Source organism: Portunus trituberculatus, chromosome 43 (assembly GCF_017591435.1).
Source record: "Portunus trituberculatus isolate SZX2019 chromosome 43, ASM1759143v1, whole genome shotgun sequence".
Classification (NCBI taxonomy): domain Eukaryota; kingdom Metazoa; phylum Arthropoda; class Malacostraca; order Decapoda; family Portunidae; genus Portunus; species Portunus trituberculatus.
Window position 1 is genome coordinate 8,329,718 of NC_059297.1, and position 24,595 is coordinate 8,354,312.

General features: G+C 37.7%; 1 protein-coding gene across 1 annotated transcript; it reads right to left on the reverse strand.

Annotated features, from left to right (window-relative positions):
• Positions 1-1,095: 1,095 nt before the first annotated feature.
• On the reverse strand, positions 1,096-2,264 carry LOC123518035. Its single transcript, XM_045278565.1, has 2 exons — positions 2,001-2,264; positions 1,096-1,602 (listed from the first exon to the last, which is right to left on the reverse strand). Exons 1-2 carry the CDS (start codon positions 2,170-2,172, stop codon positions 1,331-1,333), a joined length of 444 nt encoding a protein of 147 aa, XP_045134500.1. The 5' UTR covers positions 2,173-2,264; the 3' UTR covers positions 1,096-1,330.
• Positions 2,265-24,595: the final 22,331 nt, after the last annotated feature.

Genomic DNA, 24,595 nt, shown 5'->3' on the forward strand with positions numbered 1-24,595 from the left:
ACTATTAAAAATACTATTATATACAAATTCTACTATTGCACTGTAAAAATTTTCTACTTTTGCATTGTAAGAATCTCAAAAATACTATTATATACAAATTCTACTATTGCACTAAAAATGTTCTACTTTTGCATTGTAAGAATCTCAAAAATACTATTATATACAAATTATACTATTGCACTAAAAATTTTCTACTTTTGCATTGTAAAATTAAAAATACTATTGTTCAAATTCTACTATTGCACTGTAAAAATTTTCTACTTTTGCATTGTAAGTCGAAAGTTTTGATAGAGTTTCCAGACTTGTGTAAATTTTCTTGTACAAATTCTACTATTGCACTGTAAAAATTTTCTGAAAGTTTTGGTAGAGTTTCCAGACTTGTGTAAAAATTTTCTAGTTGAAATTTGTAGAGTTTTCAGCTTGTGTACAATTTTCTGGTGTTACACTGTAAAATTTTCTAAGTCGAAAGTTTTGGTAGAGTTTTCAGACTTGTGTAAAAATGTGTTGATTGAATAAAAGTGAAGGAAGGGGGAGACTCTTCGTTGTACTTTTACCCCAAATATACACCTGCACTTTCTCCGGAGACTCTTTGGAGTATTTATGACTTAGCACAGTTTTTGGGGCAAGTTTTGCAGGTTTTTTGGGCATTTTTTGCTGATTTTGGGCAGTTTTGCAGGGTTTTTGGGCATTTTTTGCTGTTTTTGGGGCAGTTTTGCAGGGTTTTGGGCATTTTTGCTGCTTTTTGGAGCAGTTTTGCTGGGACTTTTTTCAGTTATATTTTTTAACTGGTTTTCAGTATTCTTTTAACTATTTCCTACTGCTTTTGAGCTTTTTTAGGCATTTCACTGAGAATTGGCCCAATTGAGTGAGTATCTCAGGGTTCTTTGATATGTTGAATGGTTGGTTAACTTGATACTATTACTCACTTACTACACAAGCTTATAGAAAGGATTACTACTTTTGGTAAGCTGTAGTAGTGTTTTTTATATTGAGGGGCTTAACGGGGAGGTTAAGCTCCAGAGTAAGTCTGGTTATGTTTATTTCATAAACGGTTCCTATAAAAAAAAAAAAATAATGGAATTAAAGCAATATCAATTTTCTTATTATGATTTATTATTAGTACTAACACAACAGTCATGTGGGTCCATCACAGAACATAAGGAATAACAACATTACACATGTGGGCACATTCACATTAGATGGAAGGAATAATAAATAACATTACAAGAGTGATTGGCAACATGTATTGGTTAGGTTAGATGAAGCAAGGCAGTCTGTCCTGTCCTCCCTCCCTCCCTCCCTCCCTGGATGAGGCAGCAACATGTATTGGTTAGGTTAGGTTAGATGTAGCAAGGCAGTCTTGTCCTGTCCTCCCTCCCTGGATGACGCCGCAACATGTATTGGTTAGGTTAGATGAAGCAAGGCAGTCTGCCCTGTCCTCCCTCCCTGGATAACGCCGAGTGTTCCCAGGGCAGAGCTGGTGCGAGGCAGGGTCCAATTCCTCCATGGAAGGCGCAGACAGTTTGCGTCTTCCAGTTTCCTGCCGCAGGTTGAGGGTGTTAGGACACGCTGGTTTGGTTTTCCCTCCAGTAGTGGCAGGACCTGTAAACATATAATTCTACCTTTACACTTTAATCAAGAAACAACCTTGTCCTCAACTGTAGGACAGGTGTGGTGTGGTGTGGTGTGACCGCCCTGTAAATGTTTAGTGGATTCCATTTTACTCATGGCAAGTTATCTCCTCACTATAAAACTAAAAAAAAAAATCCTTAAAAATAATATATATAAAAAAAAATAAAAATAAATATATATATATATATATATATATATATATATATTAAATATATTTTTTCTTCATTCTATTCTGATCACGAACGTTCGAGTTTTGCTTGTAACACCGTTATATTACCTTTTAACACCAAGACAGAACCAGGGTTCCTGAGAACAGTTCCTGATAGCCTGTACGCCTCATGGAGGTGGTGAAACGGCCCGGCCCATACCTGTGCCGAACCACACGCCTCCTCGGTCTGCGTCATCTTCTGAAGAGAGTGAAACACATGCGCCTCCACGAAGTTGGTAATGCGCAGTTGCGCAGTGTAGGGACGCCTGTGCCAGATTTGTGGCGGGTCGTGCTCCACCTCCTGACTGACGCCCGAGACTTGCTTGCTCCATGTTTAGGGATGGCCGGCATGACCCGACCTTGTCCCTCGTCGTATACACCGCCCCTTGTTGTACACTCCTGCAACAAGAAAGTCACCAATCATCAATCAAGAAACATCCTTCACCTGCTGTCATTAATTAATTCCTCTTTAATGACTAATCCAAGACCTCTGATAGGGACAAATTGCACAGTATGATCACAGTATCCTTCACCTGTTATTAATTCCTCTAATGACTAATCCAAGACCTATGAAATAGGAACAAATTGCACAGTATGATCCGAGTGACTGACTCAAATTAAGTGCAACTGCGTATATTACTGAAGGAACTACCTAGCGTGTGATGCTGCACCTACCATGTGCACCACAACACCCCGAAAATGATTAATCTATTGTTCCAACACTTCTCTCTCTCTCTCTGGTACACTCTCCAGATAGTGATTAAGCAGTGGTGTACCTCGCACGTGCACCACAACACCCCGAAAATCATTACTCTATTGTTCCTACACTTACTGCACCAGATAGTGACAACTATGGGTAATTGAACAGCCACAATATTGTTACTGCACAGCCATTTTGAAGCTTTTACACAACAAAAGCCTTACTCATTCATAAACTATTAAAGAAACTGGGGTGCCGTGACGTTAAAGCACGATCACTTGTTTGATGCTTTACATATAAAATGGCACACTGGTTCACAACACATACGAAACTGGGGTCGAAACGTCACGTTACCCAACAACTCTCACACAACTCCTTATCCCACTACCCTAACAATCCTACACGTAGCTCATGCCGAAGTTCGTGACCGCTTAGCCTACATCTGCGCCACCGCTCAGTGAGGGAAGCCGAGATACACTAAGGGAGACCCAAGAGCCACTAAAAGCACCCTTCAGCCTTGCTATCAATGCACACCAAAGCCACGAGTTATGAGCATGTGCTGCGTTCAACAAACAGGTTACAAGTTCCCATTAATAGAACACTACGCGTTATTTTATTACGGAATGGCAACTTACAATGCATATTAAGTGTTACCAAATAACCAAATTGATATTAAGAAATACACTAAAAACAAGAAATACGCTATAAACGAGTTCCACGAAATACCAGGCAACACTTCCTATCATCTGAAATAAATACTCGTTCATGAGAAACGAGCCAAGGTCCTTCACGACACACGGACACACGCCAACATCACTACTGTACAGTGTCTAACATACTTTCCCGGCATACAACAGGAACACCACCAAACCAACACACTTTACAACGTTACTCAAACTAGGGACGAAGCAGAGGGCAGACACACTTCTCGGCGAACACACATCTTACCTCCACGATGCCAACACCAGAAATCGTCCCGATGTCCCTCACTGCTTTTCCGCTTCACCTCCTCTCCTACTGCCCCCTCCTCTTCCCTCCCTTGTTTGCAGTAAAGACACTTAATAACTAACTAGCCACTCTCGGTGAGCATCGTTCAATGTAAGCATTGTTACCTTTAGTCTAAGCCGGTGGTTACCCACGCCACGTAGGTCCCAAACCTCCTCACTCACGTCACACTAATTTACATAACTTTAGGTATAGCTATTCATCAAGCTGTCTAACTATCTATCTATCTACCTATTTACCTTCACACACACACACACACACACACGTGTGTGTTATTAATACTATCATTATTTTCATTATTATTATTGTCATAGTTATTATCATCGTTATCATTGTCATTGTTAACAATATTATCATTACTATTATTGATATTATTATTATTATTACTATTATCATTATTTTTATTATTATTATTATTATTATTAATATCATCATTACTATTATCATTGTGAGGACATGGCACGCAGCTACGGAACAATATATCCAGTTGTCACATTACTGAAATGTCAAGACATAATCCTTTAACCAGCCAAACCAACGTCTCCACATTTTGCTGCACTAATCATGAAGCACGTCGGCCTACAGGCATGACGCTTAAATAATATTGCCAATGCTTCATGATACTGAAATGAGGAAGTGACAGTTTGAACAGCTTGTTTCAGCGAGGCGGGGATGCCACCTGCCACCTGGCCCCTGCCATCAGTGTTAATGAACACAGACACACACCAATTTACTCATCAAACAATTTCATGATGTACTTTTAGACAAGTGTGTTTTTTGACCAGACTATTTGACACCCTCGTTGTATTGACTATTCACCGCACCATCGCTTCATTGAGGGAGCACCTTCCTCGTTTGGAGTAATTTATCATTGTAGATAACTGCCGAGAGGGGTGCGATCAGTTTTCCCCAAACTCAAACAAACCTTGCTCTGAGTGGCCTGCATGTGTCATGTGTCAGGCTGTTGGGCATAATCTTCTGTTTGTCATGTTTATTTTGTTTGGATACACAGTCTTACTATTCCCAAAGTAGTAATATGTCAAAATAATTAGAATTGTAGAAATTATGTCAAGGATCTATTTCTTTGTATACACATATAAAGTTGACAAGTAATGAGCCCAAAGACCAGCAGTGGAGTGACGGTCAGGCATTCAGTGAGACCTGAGGCTGACTGTGTAGAATGCGGCCCCAGAATAATGGTGTGTTTTGTGTATTTATAGTGACAATGTAGTGTTGCAAGGGACAACATGCTGTTTGAGAGCAATGCCATTTTGAAATGCTTAAGAAATCATTGTACAAAGTTGATAGTTCCTCCTAGACTTTGCAATGAAAATGCTCTCAAAATGCTTTTAGAATTTGTAGTTACTAACAAGACTTGTGCAATGAAAATGCTCTCAAAATACAACTCTTATGTTCTTATATTATTATTATTATTATTATTATTTTTTTTTTTTTTGTTATATTACCTGTTCATACAGAGACTGCTGCTATGTATGTGCAGGCCCCATAGTAATGATAGGTGGAATGAGGCAGACTTGTTCATACAGAGATGCAGGCCTCATAGTAATGATAGGTGGAATGAGGCAGACTTGTTCATACAGAGACTGCCATGTATGTGCAGGCCTCATAGTAATGATAGGTGGAATGAGGCAGACTTGTTCATACAGAGACTGCTGCCATGTATGTGCAGGCCTCATGGTCCCTCTTGCAACTTTCCTCATTTTTGTTTCTTTAATACAGGGGTTCTCAACGCGGCAGGTTTCTCAAAATGCTTCAGTTTTGAATAGCAGCAAATTTGTTTGTAGTATACAATATGGCCTACATGTACTAGGCTGGATGTGTCCTTCACTAGAACCAGGACACGTTAACAACGTTAACAAGGAAACTCTTGGAGTTTCTTGAGAGAAAGCTCTCTTGGATAACAGTTGCCACACAACCTTGCAAACCTATAATATTTGTTCTGATTTATTATTTTAAATGTTATTCACACAGACAGTGACTTATTTATCACTGTTACTAGTTACAAGTTGCAACTAGCTGGAAGCAACACTAGTTAACTGCCATAATGATCGAAAATTGTCTGATATAGTTCCTTTTCGGGAAATGTATTGCATGTTAGTCACATTAGTGTCTCCCTGTGAGGTACCATTTCCTATCGACACTACCTCATAGAAATATACTAATATTAATAAAAAAAAAAAATGTGTCTGCTCCACATATATAACACAATTTAAACTTAATAAAACTAAGTCTATAAACCATGCATTTATTGTTACCCTTCCTGACGCTGCATTGTGGGTAAGGAGTACGTGATCAATACCGAAAGACTTCGAGGGGTACATAAGATGAAAAAGGATGAGAACCCCTGCTAAGGTGAGTAATGTTATGCTTGGAAAAAAAAAATGCAGAAAATTGTCCCAAGTTGAAAATTGCACAAATTAAAAAATTGTAAAAAAAAAAAAAAAAAAAAAAAAAAAAATCTAATAAGTTGAAAATTTTGGTAGTGTGTTTAGAGATATGAAAACATTTTCTTGGAAAATTGTAAAGATTTTCTAAGCTGTTAGAAATTCTACTATTGCACTGTAAAAATTTTCTAAGTTGGCTGAAAATTTTGGTAAAGTCTTCAGCCTTGTGTTGATTGAATGAAAGGGAGACTTCATTGTATGTTTAACCCAAATATACATCTGTAGTTTTTCCGGAGACTCTTTGGAGTATTCATGACTTAAAAAAATGCAAGTCATAAATACTCCAAAGTGTCTCTGGAGAAAGTGCTGATGTACATTTGAGTTAAAAATACAATAAAGAAAGTGCAGATGTATATCTGGGTTAGAAAATACAATGAAGAGTCTCCCTTCCTTCCCTTTCATACAATCAATACATTTTTACACTAAAATGTTTATAGTTGGAATACTAGAATTTGTATAGTTCAGAAAATATTACCACCATCAATACAGTAGTGTTGGAGAGTGAAGAAGCTGTTCCTTACATGAAGGTATCAATTAGGATTTCAACTTTGTTAGTATATTTTGAATGCATTTAGGTAACAGGATTTTTCATATGGAGATATTTAAACCAATTTTCTACATGAATATTTAACAATTAACTTATTATTACTCCCACAATCATTACTATTACTACTTACTGCTTAAAAAAAAAAGACCTTTCCTAATGTAAATAAAATCGTCGAATCACACACAAAACTAAAAGTAAAAACGTATCCTAGTATTGAAGGGGTTAATCTTGGTGTTAGTGATCTTTTTAGTCTGATATTAGTACTCTTCCTGTGTCGTGTAGTATTTTCGCTCTGTGGCTGTCATTGTTCAGGGAATGGGAAGTCGATACATCCATGAGTGTTGGTTTCAAAGGCAGGGAGAAAGAAAGTTTGAGATATAGATGTAAAAAAAAATATTGATGAAAAAAAGGGGAGTTCTGTACAGTATATAGAACTAATATATAAAGCTTTCAGAAAATAGTCAATGAGAGGAGTGTGAATTTAGCCCTGTCAGTTTACCCAGTAGAAAGGAACAGTCTAGATTGAACTGGTAGAAAATGCAGCTTCAAACACAATGTCACGTTGCTTCAGGCTACAAACACAACTGATAGAAAAAAAAAAAAAAAAAAAAAAAAAAAAAAAAATATTCAGACAAATGTTTCAAATAAAAACTGGATAGAAAGGATTAATTTAGACAAACATATCAAACACAAAATCATGACAGAAACCAATTAATTAACACTTAGAAAATGTGATAAATAGAAAGTAATTTATTCAGACACTTCAAATAAAAAGAACATAATAGAAAAAGATTTATTCAAACAAACACATCAAATACAAAAACATGACAAAAGCAATTTATTAGACACTTGAAATAAAAAGTCGAAAACGTGATTCATTCAGATTTATTCAGACACAAACACATCCAATACAAAATGTGATAGAAAAAGATTCATACAAACATTTCACCGTGTCCTTCCTTACAGACCCGGTCACTGAGGGGGCAGCTGGAGGAGGCAAGAGAACACGCAGAGGACGAGCACCGCTGAAGAGTCTCCAGCGAGATGACCCTATCCCGCGACTTGACCCTTACCGAGAAGCAATACGTGAACAAGCTACGTCGCACCCACTCCCTCCACGACCTTGACCGACAACACCTGGAGCCCGACATAGGCAGGCTGCAGCACGCACTGAGTCGACAGAAGCAACACCACAGAGACACCATAAGGGACATGTACAGCCATCATGGACGCCACCACCGCCACCACTACTGCCTGGCTCACAGTATTTATGATTGCTACGACTGTCTTCACCACTACCCCATGCTGCTGGACTAGGCTTGTGGGGATGTGGTCTGTGTGTGTCAATGTATTCACCTAGTTGTAGTTTTACAGGGCCTGGGCTGCTCGTGTGGCCCCGTCTCCATATCTACACTCATTCAATCTTTCCTTAAAACTGTGTACACTCGTTGCAGACACTACTTCTTCATTCAGACTGTTCCACGTCTCAACACATCTTTGCGAGAAACTATACTTTTTAATATCTCTTAGACATCTTCCCTTCCTCAGTTTCTTACTATGCGATCTTGTGCTTCGACTGGCATATTCTTCTCTCAGGATCAGATACTCATTGTCCACTTGGTCCTGCATATTCCAATCTGGGTCTTATTATAGTACTTATCAGTTTCATCATTATTTCTTTGTCCATGTAGTGTGTGTGTGTTCACTGTTTGATCTGCTGCAGTCTCTGACTGACTGAAATAATGAGCGCAGAGTTCATTATTTCCGATCTTGGGATAGGCCTGAGACCAGGCACGGTATCCGGTCATTTCGCCCACATGCCATTTCGCCACACTATGGAGTCATTTCGCCCACACCGTGGAGTCATTTCGCCCACGCTGTTAAGTCATTTCGCCCACACTGTAGGATATACCTAACTAGGTAAAATACACACCACTCCTCTCTCTCTCTCTCTCTCTCTCTCTCTCTCTCTCTCTCTCTCTCTCTCTCATAATAGATTGAACTGGGACTGCCATAAAAATATTAAAAAAAAAGATAAGGTGACGTAAAAATACAAGGAAACGAGGTAGGGGAGGAGTATGGGGAAGACGATCGGTAGTTTATGATGATGTCACAGCTGAAAAACATTGTAAATACTAACAAAAAAAAGTTAAGGATTAAACCAAATAAAAATTTAAAGAAATTGATAAGAAGTAAAAAATACAAGGAAATGAGGTAGGGATTAAATAACGAATAAACCAAATAAAAATTTAAAGAAATTGATAAGAAGTAAAAAATACAAGGAAATGAGGTAGGGATTAAATAACGAATAAACCAAATAAAAATAAAAGAAACTGACAAGAAGTAAAAATATGGGGTGTGTGTGTGTGTGTGTGTGTGTGTGTGTGTGTGTGTGTGTGTGTGTGTGTGTGTGTGTGTGTGTGTTTGTACGCATGGCTGAAGGGAGGGAAGGAAGGGAATAATAATAATAATAATAATAATAATAATAATAATAATAATAATAATAATAATAATAATAATAATAAACGTTGTTTTTAGTAAGGCAGTCAATTCATATGAAACTATTCACTAAGCCTATGGAAGTGTGTGTGTGTGTGTGTGTGTGTGTGTGTGTGTGTGACTTGTTTGGTGGTTCATTACCTAGGTTTTGTCGTTACTATCTGACCATAGAATAAAACAATTCCTGGCAAGATGGTGGACTGCGCAGACGAGTGTATTCAGTGCCTCGTACCTGTAAGGGCAAGGCAAGAAGGTCTGCAGTGCGACATGTGTGGAAGGTGGCAACACAGGAAATGCAATACCGGTGTATCGCGTCCAGATTACTGGGCAGCTGTGAAATCCGGTATTTCCATTGATTGGAATTGTAATACTTGCTCCTTCAGTGGCGAACCAACCTCCCATCCAGTGGACGATCCAGCCACCCCTGACATGGAACACGAACCACACATCCCTGCAGTTGAACAAGAGTCTTCAATTGATGGCAGACGACCATGCAAAACAAGTCCCCTTATTATTTGTCATCATGTCTGGGAGAAAAAAAAGTGACTACAGAAAAGTTTTCGATGAAGTTTTAACTAGTCTACCAGATGAGCCTTCTGTTCAACACATAACAATCGACTATGAGAAAGCAATGTGGAAAGTCTTGCCTGAGGTTTTGCCTAATGCCAAGGTCAAGGGATGCGTATACCATTGGACGCAAGCAGTATGGAGAAAGGTTAGTCAATTTAACTAATTGCCTACAGATTTTTTTATATATACCTGTCGAATAGTAGTTTTCAAACAAATTGGATCACCATAATATGGCTAGATTTTTTTTCTTTTGTACAGTACAATGTCTAATTTATTTGTTTTGAAATACTTATGTAGATTCAAGAGGTTGGTCTCCAGCATGCATACACGCATGACGACGGGACGTACAAGTACTTAAGAAAAGTGATGGCTCTTCCATTTCTGCCTGAGGCAGATATAGGTCCCGTGTTTGAACGGCTGTCACGTCAAGCTACCACAGCCCAGTTACAGACTATAATGCAGTATATATCAAGAACATGGATCCACAACTCCTTATGGCCAACTTCTAGCTGGAGTATTTTTAATCAGTCTATTCGCACCAACAAATGACATTGAAGGCTGGCACAACCGACTAAACAAACGTGCTGCAGGTAGATGTAACCTTCAATTTTACCTCTTCATAAGCCTTCTACACAAAGAGGCTAAATTGACATCTATCTATATAAGGCTAGTATCCGAAAAAAAAAAGCTAAGAAGGATCCAACGTAAAAAATATAGAGATTTACAAGGTAAAATATTTACTTTTTGGGAGGAACACGTGAGGGGTGAGCGATCGGCATACCAGCTGCTGAAAGCGTGTGCTCACCTGAATGGCCCAGTGCGCAGCTGAGCTGACTTGCATGTAGCCCTATACATTATGTACTGTAGCTGTGTTTTCTTTATTCTTTGTAACTACTTTTTGGTCTTTACTTTATGAATATTAGTTACATTTATTTAACTGTCTTTTGATAAAAGTCTCTATTTAATTCTTTGTAACTGATCTTGCATGTATTCATCTATTTGTTAATAAAAATTCCTTTTTAATTCTTTGTCACCACTTCCTTATTCTTACATGTATGTATATATTTTTTTATAATTTTTTTTAAATATATGTGGGCGAATTGACTCATATGTGGGCGAATTGACTCTTATATATGGGCGAATTGACTTGTGGGCGAATTGACTTGTGGCCGAAATGACATGTGGGCGAAATGACCGTAATTCCCAGGCACACACCACACACCGGGACAACAAGGTCACAACTCCTCGATTTACATCCCGTACCTACTCACTGCTAGGTGAACAGGGGCTACACGTGAAAGGAGACACAACCAAATATCTCCACCCGGCCGGGGAATCGAACCCCGGTCATCTGGCTTGTGAAACCAGCGCTCTAACCACTGAGCTACCGGGCCGTGTATGCAAGTGTGTGTGTGTGTGTGTGTGTGTGTGTGTGTGTGTGTGTGTTTAACTTTTTGCTGTAATTTTGATGATTGGTTCCCATAATTTTCATTGTATGACGCCAAGAGCGCAATAAATTAATCAACAACAATAACAATAACAACTGTAATTTTGATGATTGGTTCCCATAATTTTCATTGTATGACGCCAAGAGCGCAATAAATTAATCAACAACAATAACAATAACAATAACAACAACAACAACACACACACACACACACGTAAGGGCAGCTGGTAGCAGTCACCACACCACCACGACCACCACACCATAACATACCACACAACATCACACCACACCAACACCACTACCATCACACACCACACCACCACCACAGCCACTACCACCATCACACCACACGAACACTACCACCATCACCATCGCCACAGCGCACAATATCACCACCACCATTACCATCAAACCACCACTATCATCACACACCATACCACCACCACCATTACCATCAAACCACCACTATCATCACACACCATACCACCACCACCATTACCACTACCACAAACACCATACAACACCATTATTACTATCACACAAAACACCACACCATACCACAACACAACACACCACACCATGCACCACCACCCGCGCTAACACCCTCCGGTCTCGACCAAACACCAACCAGGGAATGCCCTGCTCCCACACCGGTGTCCCGTGATATAGTGTGGCAGTGACAGTGTTTAGATGCGTCTTCTGCGCATGCGCGATCCGGGAGTAGACGACGCCGCGGCTTGCTGTGACAAAGTGTGGCATGGAAGCATCCAACGGGATTATGGAGAAGATATGACATACATTTCAAGCCCCATGTTTAGTGTGTCATTGAAAAATGAGCTATATTAACACTGTTTTCAGTCACAGCATATTTTAGGCCACCCATATCAAACAAATAATGATATTTCTGCTTTGGTTCTTTTTCTACCATAGTGAGGCACTAGTCTTTCCACCGATACATGCTGAAAGCCAATGGCTACTGTAATATTAAAAAAAAAAATCGAATTGTTTAAATTCACACAATATCACTTGTCACATTCTGTCATAGCTATAGGTATGACATAATATATATAAAAAATAGTGTCTGTCGTTCGCTCACGGGCCGCGCATGCGCAGAAGACGCAACTAAATAGTATACACTTTGTCACTGGCCACACTTTAGCATGTTACACCAGTGACCAGCCCACTACGCCCCGCCCCGCTCGATCCCGCCGCCTCCCGCTACTACAGAAACTATATTCTTTAAACGTATTTTGTTATTTTTCTCATGTTTTGCATGTGTTTATTGGTGTTTTCTGGGCTCTGGGAGTAAGAGGAGGTGGAGGATGGGAGATGGAAGGGAGAGCTGGAGTGTGGGAGTGAGGGCGGGGGAAGTGAAGTCACTGAATAAACGTGTCAAAAAAACATCTCCACATATGGGGTAAAATATTTCTCCTTTAGTAATGGAGTTGGCATTGTTCTGATATCCGATTTGTTATTGGCAAAGCAAAGCAAGATTCAGGTCACAATAGAATCGAGTCCAGCTGCGTTTTGGTATCGAGAAAAAATAACACTAAAAGTCACTGCGTAACACAAACATTTTTTTTAAAATAGCACGCCTAGGATTGTTTTGAGGCTTGATATAACACTTGAAATATATGGAAAACATGCCCCAAGTAACAATATTCCATAAGATTCAGTCTAACTTCGTATTTTCAAATTAAAAATTTTTCAACGGTTCCAAAATAGAAAAACAAAAATCTTTATACGACAAGCAATCTGTGTTTTCTTTATTTACCTGGAAAGCGAAAATTTTTCCTATTCAGAAAATGTAATATAACGTAGTTTGGCTGTGCTTTCCATCTTGACATTATGATGTGTTTGTGACCCGTTAATTTGACACAACACCTTTCGATGGACCGCTTCATGTAAACAAACCATCCGCTAAGGATATTACATTTTGATTATTAGTTAAACTATTTATCGCGTTTAAAAGTATAGTGTATTCCAGTCTGGGAGTCTTTTATCTTGTGACCATTTTTTAAATGAATTACCTACGTAAATATTGCGATGCAGGAGCACCTCCGCCCTGCCTTCCCCCGAGGTCAGTCCACCAATGTTTGCCTCCACTCCCCCTGTGTTTCCAGACCCAGAGAGTGAAGCAAAGCCAGAATCAAAGACCATAGTAGATAAATAGCCATTACTGTGTTAAATAAGGTGATGGTTATGTATACCCCTGTTCAGACCGCCTGGCGCCCACAATGACCTGGACCCAAACCTTGCCACCATCAACCCCGCCCCGCCCCGCGTCCACTCCTGAACATTTCCTTCAATTCTCCGTGTTTCCTACTGTTGCCCGCCAGAAATCCATAGTGTAGTGATAGGAGAAAGAAAAGAGGTGTGGAAGTGTGTGAAGGAGTGTTGTTGTTGTTGTTGTTGTTGTTGTTGTTGTTGTTGTTGTTGTTGTAGTAGTAGTAGTAGTAACAGCAGTGTTTATTTTTATCAATATTATGAGTGTTAATGTGTGTGTGTGTGTGTTAACAAATTCTCTCTCTCTGATGTCACCACAAGGATAAGATTACTGAAATACCTTTAAAAGTCACCTAAAACTACCTTGTAAGATTGTATTTACATACTGTCCAAATATATTGCATAAAAGAAAGTTTTTCAATGAAAGAAAAAAGAAAAAAAAAATAGCGATATTTGAGAAAATAACATTATATCGGTATTATGTTTTTTTTGTATGGCTGAGAAGGTTATTATTGCACCAGACCTATCAAAAGACAAGAAAAGCAAATGAAAGACAGAGAGGAATTGCAGGAGAAAAGGAGAGAAGGGGCAGGTGGATCACATAACATAACATAACATAAATAATAGGATAACAAAGGGACACCAGGACCCATCTAGGTTATCCTGTATCAGTCGCAGAGCAACCTCAAAGCAATCACAGAGAAAGACAACCAAGGGCACAGGACACAGCGATAATCATGGTCAGATAAGCAGAGAGAAACAAATAGATTAAGTGAGAATAGAAATAGTATAGGTAGAAATAGCAATGGTGTAGATGAAAGTATAATTATCAGAGCAATCACCATACAAGGTTTATCAAAGGTTAAACCCAAAGAGTTAGAAGAACTAGTGGGTGAGAATACTTTGTTATGTCCATCTGAGACACAACAGAAAGTAAGACATGTCAACTTTTGTAGCAAAATAAATGTTGTAGAGGCAATGAGAGAGAGAGAGAGAGAGAGAGGCGCGCGCATTCAACAACAACACTAGACGCTCTGTAATATTTTCTAATTTTACAGCACCACAATAATCACAGCAAACTAGGAACGATATTGGCTGTTCCAGGTGGTCCACTGACCTAATCTACACCATACAAAAGGTATTTACTGCACATGTAACCACGAAATAAGGAGAAATAAGTCCCCCTGCCCCTGCCTCCAGGATGTTCCAATAATATTTGTATCCACGTGGATGTAAACAAACCCAGTTTCGCCACCTAGTTAGCCTTTTCTGGTGTATATACATACTTATACTGCCTCATAAACATATCCACACCATGGTTGTAGGCACCAGAAAAAATCCCACAAACAATGAAAGCCCAGGGGCTGCCGGCCTGGCAGTGCAGGGTCAGGGGGCCGCTGGCCTGGCAGTGCAGGGTCAGGAGACTGCTGGGTCAAACCAAGCAGTGACCACACCACACCAACAAACCACTATAATGGACTTGATTTCTGGCGACCTCGAAACTCTCTCTCAGGAAAGCAAAGCAGTAGTGAGCATTATTGTCAAAGCCCTGACATTAACCATGCAAGAAAAAGACCAGACAATACACACACTGCAGAGTAAAGTTTCCTCTCTAGAAAGCAAAGTCAACAAACTTGAAGACCAATTAGATGACATTGATCAATATGAGAGGAGGGACACAATCATAATTAGTGGTCCGGCACTCCCCAATGAACATCAAATGGAAAATACAACAGACCTAACAGTAAAAACCATCAAAGACAATCTGAATATCAACATAGAACACAAAGACATAAATGTCTCACATAGACTGGGCTCCAAACACCAAAACAAAACCAGACCTCTAATTGTAAAACTCCTGAACAGATCTAAGAAAGCTGAGATCATGGAGGCCTGTGTAACAGTCAAACCTAACCTCTACATAAATGAGAGCCTCACACCTAAACGCCGCACCATATACACCACAATCCTAGATATCAGGAAAAAAAACCGTAGTCTCTTTCAACAGTGCTACACAAGAGATGGGAGGATCTTCATAAAACTAAAAAACTCCAACCAAAAACACTCCATCACAAATGAACACTCCCTGAACACCTTCCTGAACAAATTCCCCATCCTTACACAAGCATAAAGATGCTTATAACACACAAGTCTAAGTCCTGTTCACAAATTTTTGCCTTTTATGTACACCTACATGAGCCATCTCACCTGACAAGCCATCCAAGAAATATATATATCTTTTTCCCTTTATCTATTTCACTTTTTCACTCTCATGTCTTTTCGTTGTTATTATTCTTACTCTAATACCTTTATTCCTGTATTACACTATTATTTATAAGTACCTTTATTACTATCAGTATTACTTTTAAAATAGTCTACCTACTAGTATTATTTTTATATTGTAGATATACCATTATTATTATTACTAATATTTTTATTAGTTATTATTTTTTATTACTTCTTTTGTATCATTTTACCATTACTATTATTACCACTATTGTTACTACCTATATTTAATAGCTATTCTTGTACTACAGTAGTAATAGCATTATTCTAATTTAACTCATGAATGTAAACAATTTAAATCTTTTCCATACACTTTTAATGACCTAGCAGAGGATAGTAGCCACTCAAATGATCATGACATTGATATAATAAATTCTATGTATGAATCCATAAACATAAATGATATTTGCAAATACCATGATCTCAACTCATACCTATCAACAATTCCTACAAACTGCCATGACTACATAAATGTACTCCATATAAATGCTCGCTCCTTAAACAAAAACTATGACCTAGTGATCTCCCTCATGAAATCTCTACCTAAACTGCCTGACGTGCTGTGTGTCAGTGAAACCTGGCTAACCTCCACTAATGAACACCTTCATGACATTGATGGATTCACTGGACACCACATACATAGACCTGAAGGCTCAATAGGAGGAGGAGTATCTATCTATGTTAAAAATATTCTGCAAAGTACAAAAATTAATGAATTCTGCATTTGTGATCCTAATGCAGAAATATGTAGTGTTAAAATAACCCTCGCAAATACTTACTTTAATGTTACATGCCTTTACAGACCTCACAGCAAATATACAAATGTTAATGAATTCAACACATATATTGATAACCTTCTCTCAAAAGATTTTTTCAGAAATAACAAAAATATTCTCTTGGGTGACTTCAATATAAATCTCCTAGAACATGAAACACACCCTCCTACCAACACTTTCATCACAACAATGCAATCAAACAATTACTTCCCTCAAATATCTCGCCCTACTCGATTCCCAGACACAAATACAACTGCCTCTCCTTCTTTATTAGATCAAATCTGGAGAAATTTTCATGTATCTTCTTCATCTGGCATACTTCACTTTCCCCTCAGTGATCACCTTCCTATTTTTATCAACATACCAATTCTGACTCAATCTCCTAGTGACATAATCAAGATAACTTTCAGATTACACAATGCTGCCAATAGAATAAAATTCACAGAGAAACTTTCACAAACAGACTGGAACATGTATCTCACTGCAAATGATATAGATTCCAACTGTAACCTTTTCCTTGACAAACTATACAACCTGTATTACTCTAGTTTTCCCAAATTAACAAAAACAATAACCTCCAAAAGACTGCAGAAGCCCTGGATTACTCAGAGTATTATTAACTGTACTAAACACAAATTCTACCTATACAAACAATACAAGCTAGGTAACATTCCCCTTGAATACTATAAAGAATATAGAAACTATTTAAATGCTTTAATAAAAGGAGTTAAATCAAATTATTACCAACAACAGTTCACCAATTTCAGAAACAATACCAAAAAGGTTTGGGAAATAATTAAAGACATAGAAAACACTAAGGGGAAACAAAATACATCCCTGACAACAGTATGCCACAACGATACACAATACACCAACCCACAGGACATAGCAAATGCCTTCAACACCTACTTTTCTCAGATTGCTCCAGAGCTTAGTAACAAACTGCCTAGAGCCCAAGGTTCACACCTAACTTACCTACAAGGCAACTTTCCACACTCCATGTGTATCCCTCTTGTTACAGTTAATGACATAATGAAAGCTATATCAACCCTCAAAAATAAAAAATGTAATGTAGATGAGATACCTGTCAAAATCATCAAGGAAAATAAAGAATTACTCTGTGAACCACTTTCTAAATTATTTAATGCTTCAATTAATAAGGGAGTTTTTCCAAGACACTTTAAAGTAGCAAAATAATCCCTATACACAAATCTGGAAGCAAAACAAATATTTCTAACTACCGCCCAATATCCATTCTTTCTGTTTTCTCTAAAATTTTTGAACAACTAATGAAAGAAACACTCTTAGACTACCTTAATAAAAACAAAATCATTAGTAATAGCCAGTTTGGTTTTCGTCCGGGGCTAAACACCTTTGATGCCATTAATAAATTTACCTCTGACCTATACTCTGCCCTAGATGACCATAAATCTATCATCTCTATTTTCATTGACTTTAGCAAAGCATTTGACACAGTCCAGCACAACATCCTTCTAGATAAATTACACCACTATGGCATTAGAGGATGTGTTCACAAATGGTTCGAGTCGTATTTGTCAAACAGATCTCACTATACTTCATTTAACAAAGCCACCTCCAGCATCAAATCCATACACCTGGGCGTACCGCAAGGAAGTATTCTGGGGCCTATACTATTCCTACTATATATTAATGACATGAGCAGTTTTTCTACTACCCTTAACACTATACAATTTGCTGATGACTCTACTTTATACATGCAAGGTGACAATCCCACTGATCTCATTCATAAAGCTAACTTAGAACTTGTAAAATTTTCTGAATGGTGCCTAGCAAATCGTCTCACTGTTAATACATCAAAACTTACTTCATGTTGTTTACAAACACTATAATGAAATACCAACCATTACCCAGACTTACTGTATTAAATGAGGACATATTACAAGTGTACAAAATAAAGTTTCTTGGTATTACGTTTGACAAATATCTTACTTTTAAGTACCACATATCTAATTTATGCATTAAACTTTCCGTTCCATTGCACTTCTTGTAAGAGCCAAAAACCTGGTTCCTAGTGAAATCTTAAAAGTCATGTATTATGCCCATGTATACCCATTTCTGACTTATTGTAATCCTATTTGGTCAACCACTTATCCTTGTCATCTCTATAATTTGAATATTCTCCATAAGAAAATAATAAGAATAATAACCAACAGTGAATTCCTAGCACACACACCTCCACTATTTAAATCAATGAATATCTTGCAACTCTCTGACTTGTCCAAACTCTTTATTGCCACTCACATGTTCAAACACTTAAAAAATAACCACACGCCTGCAACGCTATCGCATCGCTATTCTACCCGAAACAACCACACTTTAAATGTTCCTCGACACAATTTAACCACTTTTAGACAATCATTGATGTACAAAGGTCCTACAATTTGGAATACACTACCACAATGTGTTAAAGAATGTAACAGTGTATCAACTTTCAAAAATAAACTGAAACAAATGTTCTTATCTATGTACTGACAACAATTCATAATTTTGCTATATGTAAATCCATCACAAATTCTCCTAATACTGATATCCTTGTTTTGCTATGTCTAGTGTCACATTTTATTACTATTGTTTTTATTATTATTATTTTATTATAAATAGTATTATTATTATTGTATATGTTATTAGAACTATTACTATTATCTTTGTCATTGTCATTGCCATTATTATTACTACTATAATCTTTATTGTTTTACTGTCATTATTTAGTTATCCTCACTATTTGTGTTACCATCAGGATCTATATTATTTTCTTTTTTTTTATGATTTCTTTTGCTGCTGCTGTATCTGCTGTTGCTGCTACTAATAACACTTTTTTTTTGTATTATCTCATTATGTTAGTTCCTAAATAGTTTTTTTTTTTTTTTTTTTGTATTATCTCATTATGTTAGTTCCTAAATAGTATTCTCATATGTATGTACAGAGTATATTATAGCAAATCGTATTTGTGATCTCATAGTTTAGTATAACTTATAGTATAGTTCTTGTGCAATATTTCCTTGTAATTACACTCTCCCCACTTCTTAGTTTAATTATTTTTAGTTCTTACTTTGTTTTATGTTTTTGCACACTTTGTTAGTTATTAAGATCTTGCCCAAAAAGCTATGCTTAATATGGGCCTTCTGCCAGTGTATACTTGTATACAGGTAGATATAATAAAGTGTTTAAAGTGGTGGGCAGGAACACAAAGAGGTGCTTCCTCGACGCCTCGCCACCGGTGCAGTACGTCCTGTGGGGGAAACAAACCGTCATTGCACTCATTAACACACAGGGAAGATGTGCAACTCAGCCACTCAGCCCTCCTTACTGATAAACACCACCACTCACAAACACACACAAACTGCACTCACCAACTCCTAACAAATAAATACAAGTCAGCCACTCATCTCTTCTTCCTCCTGTGACAGAGATGCCTCCACAAAGAAATCAATAACACACAGATTGATCACATTCATCTTTGACAGACACAAAGTTCACAGAAAAACTGAGAATCTGTACATCTTACTATTCAATCACTTCATCTTTTCTTCATTACAAAGTTTCATAAACTGTTTCATTGCACACACACACACACACACACACACACACACACACTGGCTGCAGAGACCACCCAGCCTGCCTAGCCATCCTCAATCTGCTCACATGCTCCATCACAAACTTCATCACTGAAACCTGATGAGAGAGAGAGAGAGAGAGAGAGAGAGAGAGAGAGAGAGAGAGAGAGAGAGAGAGAGAGAGAGAGAGATCTCAGCTTACATTTTTCATTGAATCTTCTATTTTCGATCATCTATGTAATGTTTTGGTGTCAAATGGTAATAAAGAAGGGCATAGTATGAACAAATCTAGGATAAAAACAGCTGAAATTTTGAGGCAGTGGTAGCAAGAATAGGTAAGGTCATGATAGGTACCTTGTGCGACCTTCTCTTTTATTGTACCATTAGTTTGTTGGTGTCTTGTGTTGGTGACTGTCCTGGTACAAGAAAATAACAGGACAGATATTCATAGTACAATTACCTTATGGGGAGTTAGGGTAGGTTAGGTTACAAGATATTAGGCAAGTTTAGCTTCTGGGAGAGATAAATGACAACTTAGTTTATCATCCATGGTTGGTCTGTCCTTTGCTTATAATCTAAACTGGAAGCTTCACATCTCATCTCTTGCTAAAACAGCTTCTATGAAGTTCAGCGATCTGATGTGTCTTTGCCAGTTTTTCTTACACTCTTGACTACAAACTCTGTACAAGGATCTCTTATCTGTCTTATCTGCCCATGTATGGAGTATCCTTCACATGTATGGGGTGGTTCCACTCACATAGTTTTATTAGATAGGATGAAATCAAAGGTTTTTTGTTTTATCAACGCCTCTCCTCAGACTGACTGTCTCCAGCTTCTTTGTCACTGCTGGAATGTTGCATCTCTTGCTATCTTGTGGTAAATACTGACAAGAGGTCCTTTGTTTGCCAAATATGGCCATTTGTCCCCTTAGACCTTATCAGCAAATGCAAAATTTGGTCTATTTTGGTTCCCCTGAACAACTCAACCAAGACAAACTTAGGTAAATGTTTACATCACTGTACAGTGTAAATTCCTAAAATAGTAGAGCTAATAGATAGTATATGACTCGTACTTACTTTCTATAGAGGTTTTAGTGGGTGCTCTACAGAACATTGCTTGTTTAAGCGTCACAAAGTTTAACACCACTTCCAATTTCTAAGTCCAGTGTTTGTGTGCTGTCTACACCAGCTTGTGTCGATTGAGCCTCTTAACACACTTGCACCGCGCCCGCAACAACACGATGTAGTTCCTTTTAACAACAGGAGGAAACCTAAGCCAAACAAACAGTGACGAAATACAAACATGCAAACACAGCTGGCGGGACCACAAACTGATCTTTTCCTAACTTCCTGTCTTGTATCCGTCATGACACCTGTTACCTGAGGAGCCTGAGAGGTAATTAGTCTCTCATTTACCTGTGTGGCGAGTCAGGGGGCTGCATGACACCTGAGACGGCGAGAAAGGCGGAAAGCATGACAGGGCTGCTCGGTGGAGTCAGTGGACGGCGGGGCTCAGTGTGACCGTGTGACGCAGGCTTGGTTGGTTGACACTTGACACATTCATTTTGCAAATCGCACCAGACCTGATAGAGAAATCGTACCCAATCTTAACAAAACGTATCAACATCCAAAATATACGTACATTATAAGTAATATAATTACTTTCTTACCTTTGATTAAAGCTGTAAATCCTCTTCCTCCCGTACGTCTTACACACACACACACACACACTATGAACCCCACTCGAACCCTGCACAGTACAGCTAGGTAAATACAACTAGGTAAATGCACACACACAATATGCACACACATAACCTAGAGCTACATTAGGTAAGCAACATTTTCCCAATACTGCCTCTCTTAAATTGAAGTAAACTGTCAACATAATGTGGCTCTTCATCAGCTTAACAAAACTCACGCTGTGCAAGGTATAACAATGTATTGCGCTTGTCTTATCGCGTTCCTCGGCTGATTAACCACCACAAGTTCACAACAGACACACATATTAGTGATTATTAACTGCGCATCTTGTCACCTTCCCTTGCAGTCTGCGCAGGAGAGGGAGCAGGATAAGGAGAGTGAGACAACTCAGCGGTGATATGTACTGGAATATTTGCACAACTGTTTGTGTTTTCTTGATTATCCAGAGAGAGAGAGAGAGAGAGAGCCGTGGTCTGAATATAAAACATAGATGGGAAATAGAAAGACGGAAATGAAAGAAGAGGAGTTATAAGGACACAGGGACACTGGAAAGCAGACCGGCGCAGGCTGAAGGAAGAGAGAGAAGAGAAGCTATGTAAACACAGATAAATGGTCTTCAAATTTACGTTTCTAAAGTTATTGCTTACAAAATTAGACTTGCCCTTTTCATATGAGCACGTAAGCATAAGTAAAGGAAACATACTGAAGTGATCTTAAAATATAAATAGATGCATTATACTCTATGATCTCAGATTTCAGTTTCATAGTACGATTCATTAGTTTATCATGTACACTAAAGAACACTACAGTAATCTTAACCTCCCATCCCTTAATAAACAGTATATCACTGCACTCTCTACTAACTTTATCTTTGTTGTTGTGGTATAGGAAAATTAATCCTCTTCCTTTTCTATCCTTAATTTCTCTCATTGCTTCTACAACATTTATTTCGCTACAAAAGTTGACATGTCTTACTTTCTGTTGTGTCTCAGATGGACATAACAAAGTATTTTCACCCACCAGTTTTTCTAACTCTTTGGGTTTAACCTTTGATAAACCTTGTATAGTATTGCTCTGATAGTTATACTTTCATCTACACTATTGCTATTTCTACCTATACTATTTCTATTCTCAATTAATCTATTTGTTTCTCTCTGCTTATCTGACCATGATTATCGCTGTGTCCTGTGCCCTTGGTTGCCTTTCTTTGTGATCCACCTGTCCCTTTCTCTCCTTTTCTCCTGCAATTCCTCTCTAAGTCTTTCATTTGCTTCTCTTGTCTTTTGTTAGGTCTGGTGCAATAATAACCTTCTCAGCCACACACACACACACACACAAAAAAAAAAAAAAACAATACCAATATAACGGTATTTCTCAATTATTGCTATATATATATATATATATATTTTTTTTCACTGAAAACTTTCCTTTATCCAATATTTTTGGACAGTATGTAAATACAATCTTGCAAGGTAGTTTTAGGTGACTTTTAAAGGTGCTTCAGTGATCTTAGCCTTGTGGTGAGAGAGAGAGAGAGAGAGAGAGAGAGAGAGAGAGAGAGATGTTAACACACACACACACACACACACACACACACACACACACACACACACACACACACATAATAATGATAAAAATTAACACTGCTGTTATATAATAATGTAATTTTATTTAATAATAAACAAAACTTTGTAGGGGATTTTCTTCAGCCCACTCAACCTTCTCCCCCCCTTCCTGAATCCATTCCTGACTTCAGTCACTCTCTTAACTTTATCTGTGTTGTCTACCTCTTGCCTAACTCCTACGGTTATCATTTTTTTTTTTTTTACTGTTTAACTTCAAAAGTGGAGCACATTTGTTCACTCTAATTTCGCGGAGATCTCCGTTCTTGGAGATTTCAATGTTCATCACAAGGTTTGGCTTTCCTTTTAGGCCAGTCAAAGGAAAAAAAGTTATGGAAAACTGCAATTTATTTTATCACCTTCATAATAGGGTACCCTAAAACATATAAATTTTACAGCCCTTCAATTTCGAAAAATGGCAGGCAAAAACCGTGTTTTGTAGCTAAATATCTCGCTTAATTATCTTACAGGCAAAAATATCGAAATACAAATTATTCTACGTAAACTTTTCTCCAAAAAAATGTTCTATACACTTTATATATATATATATATATATATATATATATATATATATATATATATATATATATATATATATATATATATATATATATTACATGGTTTTGATGTTACACGCACGAGAAAGTTCTTGCTTTTCTTTTTTTTTCTTTTTTTCAATGGGCCCCGATACTTAAAGTACCAAGGAAAATTTATAGCAGTCTCCTTGCAGTGGTTCTTTCATATATTCAGCAGCATACATACCTTTCCAGAATTGTTGAAAAGATCTCTCGCTGATGCGAAACAATTCGAAGAATGAGAAATCTCCTGTCAACAACATATGCTTTATTTCCAGTCACAATTTCACATAGTGGTGAAAATGCTTCATAAAGTGAAGATTTCTTGGTTTTGCGCATTCAAGATTCATCAAACAGTGACAAGGGATGAGGAGCTAGTTCATGTTGAAAGTTTTGTCTCTTAACATGTGAAATTTTTCTGAATAACATCTCAGGATCATCTGAACATGCAAAATCTTTAGTAGTTACTCTTGTTATGGTAGCTCCTACTGGTTTGACTTTTCTATCTTTGAAATTTGACTTTTACTGTTTGTCCTAAGCAAGAATTAAGGAGAGAGAACAACTCTGGAAAAAAAAAAATCTAGGAATTTCAAGTAATGAGGCCCATGAAAAAAAAAAGTTAAAGTAACCTATTAAAATGGTAATAAAACAAATTGTTGCTTTCCGTCTATTTATTTATTTATTTATTTATTCTTTCTTCTGAGGAATTTCCTGATCTCATTTGACGGGCCTATATTTTCC